A 15,902-nucleotide genomic window follows, 5' to 3' on the forward strand; every position below is an offset into this window, starting at 1 on the left:
CGACAAGTGAACTGCCGCAACTGTACTTTCTTGAACGTCTGCGTGGCGTTTAGGCATAAATAATCAAGCAAACAAGCTTTCCTTTTGTTTTAACCTTTGCCTGAAGTAACCGCGACTTGCTCCACACGCGGAGAAAGCAGCATGACGTTCGCCTGTGCTGCCACGGCGGCGCTCATGCGTACGCAAGTAACAAGTGTTTCCTTGTCGCAAACAGGCACCCATCGCGTGCGTTAGTTTCTCTCGTACCTCGCAGTGTGCTGCGTCCCTCTCGTCCACTCAATCGTCGAGTGTCTCAACTGCATTTCGCCGTCACATTTCCCAGCCAGAGCATTCAAGTCTCTCGCCCCCTGATTTATTCGCCTGTAGAAGTAAACAAACATGTTAGTGCTCGTAGCCACAGCCTCACTTTAGTGCCTGCAAACAGAGAACATGCGCTATGCAGTTTGCTCGATGAGGTGGCTTTCAACAATGTCTTGTTTTAACGGTAACAACCGGGTAAAGCTATTTCCTGCAACGAGTGCGTTCGTGGCGGGCAACAAAACCACCGAGACCAGCCTACCCACTCGTCCTTGTGCCCGGCCTCCGGTACATCAACGCACCGAACGGACTCTGTAGGTATAGACTACCTCTGGCGCGTCTCTTACGGGAACACCACGACCAGAGCTGTTGCTGGTAAGAGCGAACGATCAAGGAAGGGCACGCCTGCAGATTCGCAGCAGAGAAACGGGAGAGTAACACTGGCGGGAAAATGCCCGTAACGTAAATGATTAGGGTCGAAAAGAAGGGTCATGCCGGTACACCATGGTGGAGTGGAGATGTGGCGGCGACGCTCAGCGCCTTCCAAAACGTTCGTTAGGCGCGAACGAGGTATATCGTGTAAGTCGTGCCACTACGGGGACTAAATGTACAGATACACTTGGTATAGACAACGTGAGTTTTTTTTTTTTTCACCTTTCTATTAGACTGCCAAGGTGTCAAAAAACAGAGCAGCGTGAAGAGCACTGCATGAAGCGCTGCTGGATTGCACGCAGCTGCCGCGCGTTGCGAGTGACGCACATTGCACATTGCGAGCGACACAATGAGTCCCAACTTGTTTTGGTAAGCGGGTGCGGAATCGAAATAGCACTGGCTCTAACAAATCATGCGAGAAATGTTGAAAATGTTTGATGACCGAAATCCTATCAGGACCGCAATCGTCTCAGTGAAGCTTCACTCTCGCAAAGACTCTCCAGCCACCGTTCGCCGCCATTCAGAACATATAAGTTCTATACACACAGACGGACAGTCTGTGTGTATACACAGACTGTCTACACAGACACACAGACACACGCAGACATACACACAGACAGTACCTACAGAGCATGCTATACCGTGCTCTGTATGCACTGTCTGTGTGTCGGTGCAGAGCCCACGACCTCGTCGTTGGATCGAGTCAGTTGGCCCACTCGATCCGTCTAGCTGACTCGAGATGTCGAAGAGGAAAGAAGTCGTGCCAAATATGTGATGGACGATGGAAAGTGGGCACGCTAGACGCAGGAAATGAAGTCGGTGATGCTGGTTCAGCGCATGCGTGGAGACAGAGAGGGAATAATGCTTTCATACATGTTGAAGAGGCGAGCTCCACAGCAGGGCTGACTACTTCTCACGGGAAGGATCGAAACAGGAACGACGATACAAAAAATTCTATTTCTTGTATATCAGTAAAACACAGTTATGGCAAGCACTTAAATCCATAGTTTCTTCAGCTTCGTCAATACTTCAGCTACACTATTTCCAAAGCTCGAACCGTGTTTCAAGCAAGGCAAAAGTCGCTGCCGGAAGCAATTTTACCGCTACTTCCCGTATTGTTGAATCACAAAGAAAAGTGTTGACGAACGTTGAGAAAATTTCTCGGCTTCGGAAGTACGACACGCACGCAGTGACAGTAAAGCGGAAGTTGGTCGGCCATGTAGCCGCCGCCAACCAGGTGAGCGAAAAACTTCCCGTCACGTTCCACACGTCGCATCGCTTGCAAATGCGGTGCGATATAACGGTTCGCCTGCGGCGGCAAAAAGATAGCTGTAAAAACGCAGCGAAAGACCTAGCTACACGAGTCTTGGGTAGAATTTCCACACATAATACAAGCAGTATTAAGAAATGTATCACCTGACACTTAACAGCGTCAAAGAGTATTAAAACAGGAAGAAAACAGACAAGTGTTTGTTCGTCTCTATACTTTTGCCGTTAAGCGCGAAGCTACAGGCTCTGCGCCGCCTAATTTGACACGTAAAGTACTCTGGTGTCGGCCATTTCTGTATTCGTGATCACGTACTGCTCGTAAAGGCACCTATAACAATAATGTTAGAACCGTGCAGGTGATGTCACAAAAAGAAACTAGCAAACAAAGAAGATAGTTGAACGCTGTATTCAGAAGAGACATTATTCAGCCGCAAGATATGCCTTTAAAGGAGCAAACAAAGAATAACAATAAAGTAATACGCCAAAAGAAGCGGTAAATGGTTGGACAGGAGCGGCAAGTCACTTGCTTATGGGCGTGTGCTGCTGAGCGAGCTCCACTTAACCGTAAGTCTCAAATCGCCAAGAGCTCGGGTGTTGATACAAGCTAACGACTTCAAGGAGTCTCGCGCAACGGAAGCCTCGAACGGCTCGCAATCGATATTCTCTTTTTAGAATATTTAAAAAGAACAAGAAGAAAGAGAATGGCGAGAGTGTGAAAGGGAGAGAGAGATAGAAGAGAACAAAAGCACCGTGATCGAAACGATAAGGGAAAGAGCAGCGCAAGGGCGGGTCATTTCAAAAGAAAAGCATCGGCCTCGATTCCCGAAAACGGCGAGATCACACACAAAAAAAAGAAAGGCGCCCTGCGCTGCAGAGCAACCGCGACGTTCCACGCAGAGCAGAAGACGCAGGACTCGAGACGCCGGATCCGTGGTGGCTGCGAAAGCGCACAAGAATCGAGGTGGAGGGGAGGCAAGAAGAAAGGAAAGGGTGTGCGTCAACCAAGTTCTGCTTGGGGGGGGGGGGGGAGGGTTGTATCCGAGGTGTTTCTGCGACGGGTTACTTTTGAGAGGGTGCGGTGTGGGGGGGGGAGGGGGTCGTTGGAGAAGAAAGAAGGGAGTCACGGCGAAGCCCAAGAAGAAGAAGCAGGCGAGGTTTTCCGTGGGCACGTGGTGCGCTGAACGACATGCAGCGGTGCGTGCGACTCGCCACGCGCCGTGCGCGCGGCGGCGAGGGGACGCTGCGAAGATTTGCGACAGCTGTGGCTGAGAGGGGCGCGCGGGCCCCGTGGCTGCTGGAAATAGACGAGCGGCGGCGCGCGAGCCAGAAGCGAGCGGGCCGAGGGTCCTGCGTCGAAGACGGCGTCACCCGGAGGCGCATCCGCGGAGCACGAGAAAGTGCGAGAGAGAGAGAGAGACGACCAGCGAGAGCACCAGCAGCCGTTTCCTGCCCTGTTTCTGTGACCGGGAACCGGCTTTTTTACCTGGCAATCAGTCTACTACTCCGCGGCAGTTGTGGGCTTGCGGCGTCGCGCGAACCGCTGGAGGCGGAGAGGAAGACGGATTTCTTTTGTGTGTAGGACACGGCTCGGCAGCAGTGGCGCTTGTGCGTGAATGTTCGAAAGGAACAGTAGCGGCGAGGGTGCGCCAAACTACGTTCGGGTCGCGTTGTGCGTGCGCACGTGCGCTTGCGCTTTTGCGGCGTCACCGACGCGTTGTTTGCACAAGCGCGCGGGCGTTGTAGACGCCAACGTGCGCGCCAGTTGACGCCGCTACGAAAGCGAAAGTCGAAGTAGAGCTCTCGATCAAAGTTCGGCGCTACGTTTGGCAGGCGCGCTCGTATTTGTCAAACCGGTAAAATAAGCGAAGCCCTCCGGGACAACAAAAACAAAAGCTGGAAAGAATAATTTTTGCTTCACTGTAAGGTCTTGTTGCCTTAGAAGAAGCCTAACTATTACGCGCAACAAAAATGTAATGTTCACTACCCGATAATAAGTTTCACCGGAGAATGCTTATGACGACTCTTTTAAACGCACGTTTTTAAAATTGCTTGGAGAACAATACAAGATATATAGCTTGCGCAAATGTGATCTAGCTGCCATGTTACAAACGAAACATAAAAGCACCTCACTTGGCCATGTTTCCATGGACTTCGTTACCGTGGCTCGTAAAGGGTGGTGACCGGTGGCAGGCAACGCCAGTTCGACCCACCGGTACGTCGGTGGGTCGAACTATGAGTTATGAGTTACGACGTAGCGCCGGTACGTCGTACTTCATAAGCATCGCAGTTGCTAAAGGCCAGAATATTAATAACTACAGCAACACCTACATCGACAAACATTCTAGCTTTTCTTACTAAACTTTATACCCATCCTGCGTTTCGTTCATGGTTTTCGAAAGCTAACACGATATCAGCACATCTTGACATATACCGGTGTGGAGCTGTTGTACCTGTCAAACGTTGTAAAAAGGCTCATTGCGACCGTGATAGCACAGACATTCAGCGCGTGACCATTCAAGATTGCTTGCAGCCTTTGGTCTTCCGCTGCCACTGTAGCTGCGGCTGGGAGGGAACACATGTTTTGGGATGTTGTGCAATCTGTCTTTCCAACTTAATATTGCTGTCTATGTGACAGACCGGGCTCACGGGCATAATTGTTTCAGGATAATTCGTGCCGCACACAGCTAGCTTTAAGCTCCACCATGGTGGCCACCCTTTTCTCCTCTCATGACCACAGGCCGATGTCGACAAGTTGCGCTTGCGGTTACCGCGGCTCAGTCTACCGGGTAATTGCTGCAGCTGCGGTTAGCTGTTGAACGCAGTTACCCTAAACTGAGTCAGGCTGCCCGTGTTCTTGGCAGGACGTTAATTTTTACACCCGAGAGCGCACTGAGAGTTCCATTCTTCGCGTTCCGTGAAAATCCCACCGCTTGGAAAAGATTCGCGCATCGCCAGGACGCTGCTGAAATTAAAAAAAAAAAATTTAGCAACTCATTTCCTGTTAAGCAGTGCAGGGTAGCTAACCGGAATGTCGCATCTGGTTACGCTCTCTGCCTTTCCTCTCTCCCTCTCTCTCTTTCTCTCTCTCTTAGCGCTTCATGCACCGGTGGCTTGCGCTTGTCGTCTTTGCTAAGGTCCATCTTAAGTTATCTGGGGAGTTTCACTTTGGTATTCGCATCGCGAGGGCGCAGCCTTTCTACGCAGTTAACTCAGGCCACGACTCGAAAGCCAGGCGTACCAGAAAAATTGGGTTTTTGTTAATATTCCCGAGACTAGCTATACTCATTCCTGTTTTCAAGCGCGTCTCATGAGCAGGTGCACCTAAACTACATTTTTTTTTCGTATGGGAATTATCTTAAACCTTACATACTTGCCACTTCCAAAATACATTTCCTCTCTGTATGACGGCCTTTTCCCGCAAAACAAAGGAAAACCAATAATTCATTGTGTTTAGATGATGTCGTCATCAGGATATTGATAACTTTTCTTCTTTAACGCAAATATCATGGGACTTTTTTTTTACAGAGCACGGCCTATTAGTCACGCCCAAGTGGCCTTGAGCGCTCCCTTACAAAACTTCATTATATATACACCGTTTCGTTTCTATTGACTTTCTGTTACCCTCAATCGAATGTCTTTTGGTACGCAATTGAATATCGTGCATTATTTCCGTAAAGCCAATTCCTGAGGAAGGGCGAACGCAACAGCGTCGCCCTGACATGACGCGAACGAAATAGCACGGATATCAGCGATAACAAGAAAGAACGGAAACTCCCGGTCACAATTTGCGATACATAAACGCCACGCGACACATCGCAACAATGATAAAGCATGCGCCCGACGAACCCAGAGCCTTCAGCTTTGCCGAATCGATTTCCTTAGTGAAAACACATTAACAGCGCTCAGCTCTTGCCAGCAACACGCGTGTTGATTCAGCTAGAATTTTAAAAAAATTGAAGTAAAGCCATAGAATTCGGTGCAACGAGACAAAAAAAATCTACACGACGCAAGGATACCGCGGAGGGAATTTGATTAACGCTTGCAACGTCGCGGCGAAGGTCCGACGCGCCCAGTCCGAAACAGCACGACTTTCCAGTGCTGTCACGTCTCGTTTATATCTAAACGCCGTGTCTCTATAGTACCGTGCAGTGGTCTGCAGGCCGTAAAAGGCTTCAGAAACCAATGTATCAATCTTTTTTTTTTTGTTTTAAGGTGTTACTGTTCGTGATCAGACTACACAAGTTGGTTAGCGAATGAACGGTGTAGTAGAGAATAACAACATGAAAAGGTGAGGCACGAAGAAAAAAACAAGAGAAGAATAGGAACACACACATTTTGCTGACCAGCAACATTAAGAGTTGATTGTTTTTTGCTTTCACACTATTACAGCCGCAAAAAACAATAAATAAAGGCAAGAAAATTATCTCCCGCTCCCCCCTATTGCTCCCCTTTCCATTTTTTTTTTTTTTGCAACTATATTAAATCGGAAGGGAAGAGGCAATAAGCTGACGCGCTTAAAGGGCAAAAAAAATTGACGCTACGTTGATCACAATAACATCGAAGATTTTAAACCAGAGGACTTTCTTTTCGTTAGGAACCTTGGCTTCATTGTGTTCGAAGTAACCTTCGTTTCTTTACCTTTTTAAAATATTTCGTCTCGACCATATGGGCTTCCGTCGAACCTAGGAATTCAACTTTATACGCTCGCTAGTCAGCACAATGTTTGTGCCCTTCTTTTCTCTGTGCTTTGCCTAAGCGCTGGCCTTTCAAAATCTGAACCATGCTGCAGCAACTGGCCCAGGCTTTTATTTTACGAAAGACATGCCACCATACGTGCGCTTCAATCAGTGATTAGCCGATACGTACGGAACATATAATTTAACGTCACACGATAACAAGAGAGTCTGTAACACGATATCAAATAAGTGTAAGAACAAATAAAAAGGGAGGAAACAAATATTGACGGGAAACACTTGGACCGAGTGCTTATGACACCGCTAAACGTGTTCTTTTTTATATATATGGATTGTAACATTAACGCTAGTATAGCTTAAATAATCTAGTTTTTTGTCCCTTTGTTGTGCAGCCAAGTTCGAAATGAGGACTCATATTCACAAAGAGCCCTTACGCTATAGATAGTGTTCGCAAGAGCAAATTCCAGCCGTTCATGGTGCTGCAGGGGTTCATTATTAGCGAATGCGGCAGACAAGGGGCAAAGATACGAACAAAAAGCTGCGTGAATTGTGCCCGAGATTACCAATAATTGCGATCATATATTGAACATTTGACTTAAATTTGCTAATTACCTTTAGTTCATAATCTTAGGGTTACCACGGCATCAAACACTCTAACAACCCGAACATGGCTCGTATTTTTAATGTTCCAGATCGAGTAACGTGGCTCGGAATATTCGTGCATGCTTCCGCGTCCTGCACCTAAACTGTGAGCGTCTGAAAACGTCCAATTCCCTGCTGGTTTGTGTGTCAGAGACGTGCAGAATGCATATTCAGCAAGGATATGCACGCTGTTAAACATTAAAAGCTGTTGTTTCATTACGAACAGAATCTAAATATATTAATTAGTATCCAGAGGCAGCAGGATCAATCGTTTTGATGTTTTGCACACTTTAAAAATAAATTATGTATATATTTCAGGGAGTAACTTATTTCCTTGCCCCAGAATAGTCATGATCATGGAATTTTTTTGTGGGGGGGGGGGCGCGGGGCGGGGGGGGGGGATTATTTGGATTATTTACGCTTTATGCCAGGTTACAATGGTCGTAATGACTGCTGAACGTTTTTGAACTCAGTACAATTTTCATTCCTTTCTCGATTAAATAAAAGGCGGCTAGAACTAAATGCGAAGAATCCCTGACAGAGATATGACGTCCCTCGTAGAGAGAGCTCTCGCAGCACTTTGACTCACCGGCATTGCGGGCTTCATGACTAAAGAGAGTACAGTTTATGGACAGCGTAATATTTCTATTGCGGGCAAACTAAAACAAACAGATAGAATATTGCACACACATATTTGCACTGAAGAAAGTGATAAATTGTGCACCAAAAATTAGGTTAACCACCTGGAGTGTTCCTTTGGTGTCAATATCGATTTTATTTTATTGAAATAACAATTATTATTACTTTAGAATTGATTTTGAGCCCTTGATAACACTTGATTGTTCCGTGAGATTCAATAAAAGGCCAATTGCCATTCACAAGCACCACAGACAGGAACAACTTTCCCGGCGCACAATGTTAGCGAAATGGGAAACGCTCTCAAAGATGATGGCAATAAATATTTGGGAGGAAGCTTCACCTGGAGGGTGGAATAACTTTGGAACGATGCATATGGGTACAACTTTACGTTAATAACATGCGTATAGAGTTAATATATGTTGATATTCCAGCGAACGTGAGACAGGAAGAAGACGGAGAGAGAGAACATACTCCGGCATCCGTATACGATTCGAACCTAGGACCTTCCTGCTTGGGAGGTGGCGCTTTTAACCACTCCGAGACGATGTATCGACACTGTTTCACGCCGGAGATTTCGGGTAACATCGATAGCGATCAGTTCGATAATCGAGGCGTCGTGCGGTGTTAAAGGGACACTAAAGCGAAGTAATAAATCAGTTGAGACTAATAAAGCATTGTTTGAGAACCCTGCAGGCAGTCATTTCAAAATAATAGTTTTATTATTAGATGATAAAATGAAGGTCAAAGTATCAGTATTTGAATTTCGCCCTGAACCCTCGACGCCGGTACGTCAGCGTGACGTCAGGGACCCCAAAGTATGTTTTCGCATATGGGCCGCGTAGGCTGAGTAAAGGTTCCGGAAGCTTGCCATGTTTAATATTTGGTTCCTTAAGAACACGATGTGGTCAACCTGTACCGCTACATAATTAAGTAGGCCCTGGAAGACGCCATCAAAATCCATGACGTCACAGCGACCAGGGTGCGGGAACTTCAAGGAGGCGTCGCCACCCGCCTTTCGTTCTTGCGCTTTTTCTGGCTTATCAAGCGTCTTATCGGGGAAAGAGTGGTGTTTTGGTGTCATAGAAAGGTAATTTACTCATGCGGAAGAAATCATTTTTCTCTTTAGTGTCCCTTTAAGGAAGACGTTGCCGCGTCTCCATTCGGTCGATAATCAGCTAAATTCAGCTCTACTGTGCATTCAGTCGCACTGCACCGATCGACGCTTGGAGCTACGTGTCGCTACTCTTGCTCGCTTCCCGAGCCACGGAGTTGACAAAGCCAGTCTCTTCGTACAGGCTACACTTAGAGATCTCGATGGAGGCTGGGGACATTCCATGTTGCAGGAGCCAGTCTCCTGGGCATATTTCGGTGAAATAGCGTCCCAGTAATAATTCTCGCAGGAGGCGCTCGGCCGAACAGCAGAAACGGGAAAGAATTTATTGATCTCTGCTTCCGTATATAGTGCCTATCTGTGGCCAGGTCGCGGTGAGTGCAGTAAATTCCGCAAATTCTTTGCGGCTGTTCAAAGAAGTAGGCTCATAAACAGCAACTAAGAATGAAAATAAGAAAATGAAACGCAGACACTGAAAGGACAATAAAATGACGTTGTACTGAGTTTTCGAGCACACTTGATTACTGTGCATAACCGAATTGCCCTCGGATTTTTCATGCTGTGGTGCACATTTCCGCCGCAGGTATAGAATGAGAAGGGGAGTTACAGGTATCAGGGCCCGTGGTTTTCGGTTAATTGACGCTAGTACCGATTGCAACACGCGGGAATTGATATTCGTAAAGTCGGTTTTAACTTCGTAGAGTACCTATATTTGGAGACAACGTGACGCCTGATTATGTACTAATGTAAGTAGTTATGCCTTTGCAATTCCAAGTCTCATCGCACATACATAGTGAAGATTTAGGATTATGTAAAAGAAACCTATTAACGAATAACATATTTCATACTTCGTTTCGCACATTGCAGGCAACGTACAGTGCGAAGGCTAGACATACACTCCTCGTTGCTCGCGTATTATATATATACATATATATATATATATATATATATATATATATATATATATATATATATATATATATATATATATATATATATATATATATATAATCGGAATACTGTGAATTGCGTCTCTAGAAAGAAAAAGAAGACTACGAATGAAAGCACCACATTAGGAGAAAATGTGAACCGTATACGAGACTAATGAGCGGTTCATAACAAGCTTAAAAGGAGAGGTGACGCGCTAAAAGTTTTAGGGCTTAAGAGCTGACCTCGCTCGTCTCTTGCGAATCGCGTTCATGCGTCAGAGCGCAACGCGTACACGTGACTGCGGACGTCTGTTTCACGATACTCGAGGGACAAAAGGAGGGCGCAGAGAGTATCGACCTTATGCTCGATTTGCATACAAATTCAGAGTCATTCTTCGCTGCCGAGGTAATCCCTAGGATTACGATTCGTAATGCTTTCCTAATCCTCCTTCCACGCCCTCGCCACTCCCCAACCTCGCCTTCGAAGCCAGCCTCTCGGCTCAAGAAGTAATATATTCCTTTCCCGTTCACGTTTTTGATTGTTATTACGGTGAACCTTATGGCGCAATATCTCGTTATGCTTTCCGGAAGACATAACAGTCACGTCACGCGCCATTTGTTTGAAAAAAGCCGAACTCCTCTCCCCCCCTCCCCTATATTTGCGTGCGTGTAGCAAGCGGAAAGCCAGCCGTTTTAAAATAGCAGCACATTGGCTGATATTCTGGAAAGAACAGTTATCTGTACTTCGCGTGGTACTCTTAAAATTATTGCGACGTTGGCGAAAGAAAGTGCATATGTACGATATCAACGGCCTGCTCTCGGTATTCTGTCTGCTCATGTGCTGTAGGTGTTTTGTAGTTGGCACATGCCGGGTTCGTGTACTAGAGATAGAGAGATAGAGAGAGAGGGGGGGGGGAGAGAGAGAGAGAGGGATGGGGGAGGGAGGGAGAGAAAGCGAAGTGGGAGAGTGGTAAGGCAAGCAGGTTAACCAGACGCACGTACTGTTTGCCGCCCTGAAATGGTGGAAGGGGATATAGAGTGATAAGAGAGAGAGAGAGAGCGCAGTTTCGCACGCATATCAATGTACGCACCGAATCTACAAACGGCCTCCGAGACTTGTCGAGTGGAGGCACTGCAATAGTGATTTCGTGGCTTTCTGTGGCATCGATGCGTACGGCCATGGTCCAAGTATTTCCGAAAATGGTCTAGAGTCCAGCTGGTCCAATGCTGTCCAGAGAGGTTCACGCTCGACGTCGTACCGGGGGCAGAGACATAAGATGTGTTCAATCGTTTTTTGTAATCCACAAATGTCGCACATGGGCGTATCCCCCATTCCGATGCGGCACTAGTAGGCCTTTGTAAATGCCACCCCGAACCAGAGGCGGCACAACACTGTCACCTCAGAGCAGGAAGCTTTTGATGGCACTTGTAGATTGAGCTATGGATGAAGTGTATCATTAAGCAACACTGTTATTAGTATACTTTGTGCACGCAGTATTCATTGGGTATACTACGCATACGTATAGTGCACCCATTGTAGGCAGGTGTACATTATACACTGTGTGGCGTAGTATCGTACTGTATTGCGCACAAGCATACAATGTGCTGCTATAGTATGCTTAGTGCAGATAACTAAGACACAGAGGGTGCCCGATTGATATTAGCATCTTGTGTGTGTGTGTGTGTGTGTGTGTGTGTGTGTGTGTGTGTGTGTGTGTGTGTGTGCGTGTGCGTGTGTGTGTGCGTGTGCGTGTGTGTGTGTGTGTGTGTGTGCGTGTGTGTGTGTGTGTGTGTGTGTGTGTGTGTGCGTGTGTGTGTGTGTGTGTGTGTGTGTGTGTGTGTGTGTGTGTTCGCTCATGCTGGCCCCACGGTAAAGAACAAGTGGCCAAGATAATGCCGTAGTCAGAGGCTCACCTTCAAGGACTACTGAAATAATAAAAAAAGTTAAATCTGGGAAACCCAATACCTTCCTTCCGCAAGCTTGCAAAAAGAAGCCAATTAGGCGCACATATTTCAGTGCCATTCGGTTTCAATACTCGGTGAAAGTGAACGTGTGTCTGCGGTATACAGTCCTGAGCCCACCAATGTATATTGGCCCGTATTCACCGAAAATCTCTTACGATACATCTGTCCTCAAGAGCAGATTCCAGCCAATTAGGATGTTGGTCATATCAAACCGATCAAAACGCACAGGCGTGCGTTTTGATCGAGTGGCCGTGCCAATAGCAACCATCACTTACGTACGAAAAAAAAAAAAAAACTTTGTGAATTCGGCCCATTGTTGTTCTAGGGAGTTAAACCCAATCGATCGGTCAGTCAACGTGTCGTTGCTTATCCACGCAGAGGCATCGTTTCTGGGCGACGGCTTCGTGTCGCTAGAGCTGGAGGACGCTCGCGAGAGCACCGACCTGAGCCTGCGCTTCCGCACGGCGCGGCCCGACGGGCTGCTCCTGCTCGCTGCCGGGCCCGACGATTACTGCCTGCTCCAGCTGGCCGGGGGTCGGCTGCGGCTGCGGCTCGAGCTGGGCGCCGGGGAGCCCGCGCTGCTCGAGAGCCCCGCGGGCGTGCGGCTCGACGACGGCGCCTGGCACTCGCTGCAGCTGCGCCGGAGGGGGGCGCTGGCGCTGCTCCTCCTGGACGGCGTGCACGAGGCGCGCGCCCAGCTGCCGCCGCGGTTCATCCAGCTGGACATCAAGTGGGGACTGTTCGCCGGTGGCCTGGGAGACTTCCAGGACCTCTTCCTCGGACACCTGCAGTCCTTCCGAGGGTCGGTGACGCCGCTGAGCACACACATTTATGAGGGCGACTCGGGCCCCGTTGGTACGGGCTCATCTTGCAAGGAATGACGCAAAAGGAGAGTGAGAGAGGGGGGGGGGGAATATAGGAAGGCAGGGATGTTGGCCAGTCAAGGGTCCGGTTGGCTACCATACGCTGGGGGAAGGGAGAAGGGGAAGAGAGAGAAGGGAGAGAGAAGACGCAAAAGGAGACACTGAAGATTAGGTCACAGAACTACAGGACCGGCGCCGCTAACCAGGGGTGTAGCCAGATGGGGCAGAGGGAGGAGGAGGCAGACCAGGCGCGTGCCCCCGCCTTTTCTGCTCACCCCCTCTCCCGATATTTATGTTTACCAGAATACCTGGCATAAAATGACGTGCGACAACACCCCCCCCCCCCACCCGAGTAGAAAGCGAACAAACCCGAAAGGAATTCCTGACTAGGCCACTGCTGCCAATGAATTTATTCCCTGACGACCTTCAGAAAATAGAGCTTTAGAGGCAGCTTTCCTGTCGTCTAGCCTTATGTGTAATTTTCTTTCGTGTCATTCCTTCCAGGATGTAACTTTTGTCAAGATTTCCGATGCCACTAGGCTCATCATCGGAGCTATCATTGGACCGTGCACTTTAGCCGCTTTGGAATAGTCTCTTGAACTGAAACCGATTACCAGGCTGTACTCGTTGCAAGTATCTCCACACAGGCCTCGTTATGTAATTGTTTAGGGGAGAGAGGCTGGTAAAGGAGGGCAGTGGGCATAACCTTGGGAGAGCCGGACATGCCGCACACAAAGACTTGTACTGGTGTGACGACTGATATGACGCAATGTCCAAAGGCGACTTGCCAGCTTTGAGAAGTGGAATCAGGCGACTTGTCTTCCATTCCTGGGGAACCGTGCCAGTCTGCCACGAGTCGTTGTACAGGAGCAGGAGTGCCTTTCGAGCCCGTTCACCAAGGTTACACAGAGCGCGGTATTTACCTGGCGCTGAGGAACGCCAGCATACAGCAAGGCAGCCTCTAGTTCGTCCATAGAAACAGGGCACTACATACGGGGATCACGTAAAAATGTTGCGTGGTCGGGGCCTGCGTTCCAGTGGAACTTGTTTCACCGGCATTGCTCCTACACACGTAAAGAAGCAAGAAGGTATTATTGGGCTGCCTCCGAGTAACTGACTAGGCTCCAAGACGAGGAAAAAAAAAACTTTTTAGTGCGCAAAACGTAGCAAGCAAGGAAGAAGGCGACAGGCCTAAAAAAATGTTTCACGAACCAGCTCAAGCAGTTACGCTTATGCTTTATGAATTTGGAAATTACTCAGCGGTGAATGCGTAGAATTTACGCAGTAAATCAAGCGCCGGCGGCTGTCACTGTCAGCGTGAAATAGATTGAGCTGCATCACGACCAATTTCCGGGCTCCTGCGTCTGTTCATCTGCTGGGGACAACCAAGCCATTAGTCTAGGCACGTAAGCGACCACCTTGCTTCACGTGTAGAAGTTTAAGCATCACTTGTTTCACAGTGAGTATAAGAGAAAAATTTTGCGAATTGGACTGTCTTGGCGCAAGATGCTCTTATTGTCAAAGCTAACTCGGTGCTGACGTCCTGACACACAGACACACACACACTCACACGCACACAAAAAGTAGGGTCACTGAGGCTTTAGATCTTTACCCTGAACCATGAACTGGCATGTTCTTAGAGCAAGAAGTCGGATAAATTAAATTTTATCATTACGTGTTTGTCGCACTCTAGTTAAACGTGTAAGCAGCCTGATGTAACCGGCGTTCGACAAACAGCCTTCTTAAATGGACACTAAACAAACACTAAACAGGCTTGGTAAGCTCGAAAAGTCGCAATAAAGAAACACGGGTGGCGACGCCGCCGTGAAGTTCCCGCACTAGCTCACCTTGGCGTCATGGATTTTGACGGCGTTTGCTTGGGCCCTGTTATTTTTAGCGGTACAGATGAACTGAATGATATTATAAAGAAGCCCAAGACTAAAATTATCAAATTTCGCGAACTCTAACTGAGCCAGAAGGACCTAAATGGAAGAAAGTGCTTTGGAACACGCGACGTCACACTTACTTACCGGCGCTGAAGTTCAGGCGACAAATCCAAGAAACGAAAGTTTGGCACTCGTTCTTTTTTTTCTTCTAGTAATTAACCAATCACCACATTAACAAAAATATACGCTTCGAAAAAGACTTTATCCGTGTGATCTGCTTCAATGTTTCTCTTTACGGCGTCCTCTTAACGGCGTGGTACTCGCACAGGTGCATGGCTGACGTGACCTTCAACGAGGTCGAGTTGTTCGAGACCGCGGCCGCGTCGTCGGTCGGCGTCGTGTGGGGCGAGTGCAGCGAGGAGTTCTCCGCGAGCCGCGACCAGCCCTTCAGCCTGGTGGAAGCGGACGCCTACCTGGCGCTGCCCAAGATGAACGCGCGGACGGGCGGGTCCCTGGCCATGGAGGTGCGCACGCAGGCGCCGTTCGCGCTGGTCGCCTACTGCGCCGGGCCGCCTTCCAAGGACGACTTCGTGGCCCTCGAAGTGATCGACGGACATCCCATGGCGTCGCTCAACCAAGGAAACGGGGTCAGTTCGATATGTGCCGAGAATTCCTTGTACATGTTGTGTTCCCACGACATTTAGGTATAACGACTCCACTAGAACAGCTTGTTTTAATAGTGTGCGCAGTAAACAATAATCGCGGCGCGCAGACCCGACCAGAGCCTCTTGTTTTGCTACCTCATCCCCGCTAGTCACCTCCCACCATCTATAGCTGGTGTAATTAAAAAATCCGCCTTCACTCCACCCTGAGAAAGTGGATGTAGAGCGAAGCTGTTGCCAACGTTAGCCCCACCACCCCAAACGACGTACATCACATTTGAAGGAAAGAGCGCTACGAAGACGCGGACTAAAAGAGGAACATGTACGACGGACAGGGTGCTACCTCCAACTAAATGTTTTTTGAAGAAACAGGATTTTAAACAGATACAACCTAGAATGGCCCATCGGGACATCAGGACCTCCCTATCTCTTTTTCGGTAGGCGTCACTGAAGGGCAGCTAATGCACGTGCCTTCGGCTTTTCCAATATAGAAAGCTTCTAATATCTCCCGTT

At 48.2% G+C, this 15,902-nt stretch overlaps 1 protein-coding gene across 1 annotated transcript in view; it reads left to right on the forward strand.

The window, feature by feature from the left end:
* LOC135902426 (chondroitin sulfate proteoglycan 4-like) overlaps positions 1–15,902 on the forward strand; it is a 154,154-nt gene that overhangs the window by 90,950 nt on the left and 47,302 nt on the right. Inside the window, exons 2-3 of the mRNA XM_065432474.2 lie at positions 12,357–12,780; positions 15,056–15,374. Coding sequence (XP_065288546.1) covers positions 12,357–12,780; positions 15,056–15,374 — 743 coding nt within the window. The remainder of the gene's footprint in view (positions 1–12,356; positions 12,781–15,055; positions 15,375–15,902) is intronic.

This window comes from Dermacentor albipictus, chromosome 1 (assembly GCF_038994185.2).
Source record: "Dermacentor albipictus isolate Rhodes 1998 colony chromosome 1, USDA_Dalb.pri_finalv2, whole genome shotgun sequence".
Classification (NCBI taxonomy): Eukaryota; Metazoa; Arthropoda; class Arachnida; order Ixodida; family Ixodidae; genus Dermacentor; species Dermacentor albipictus.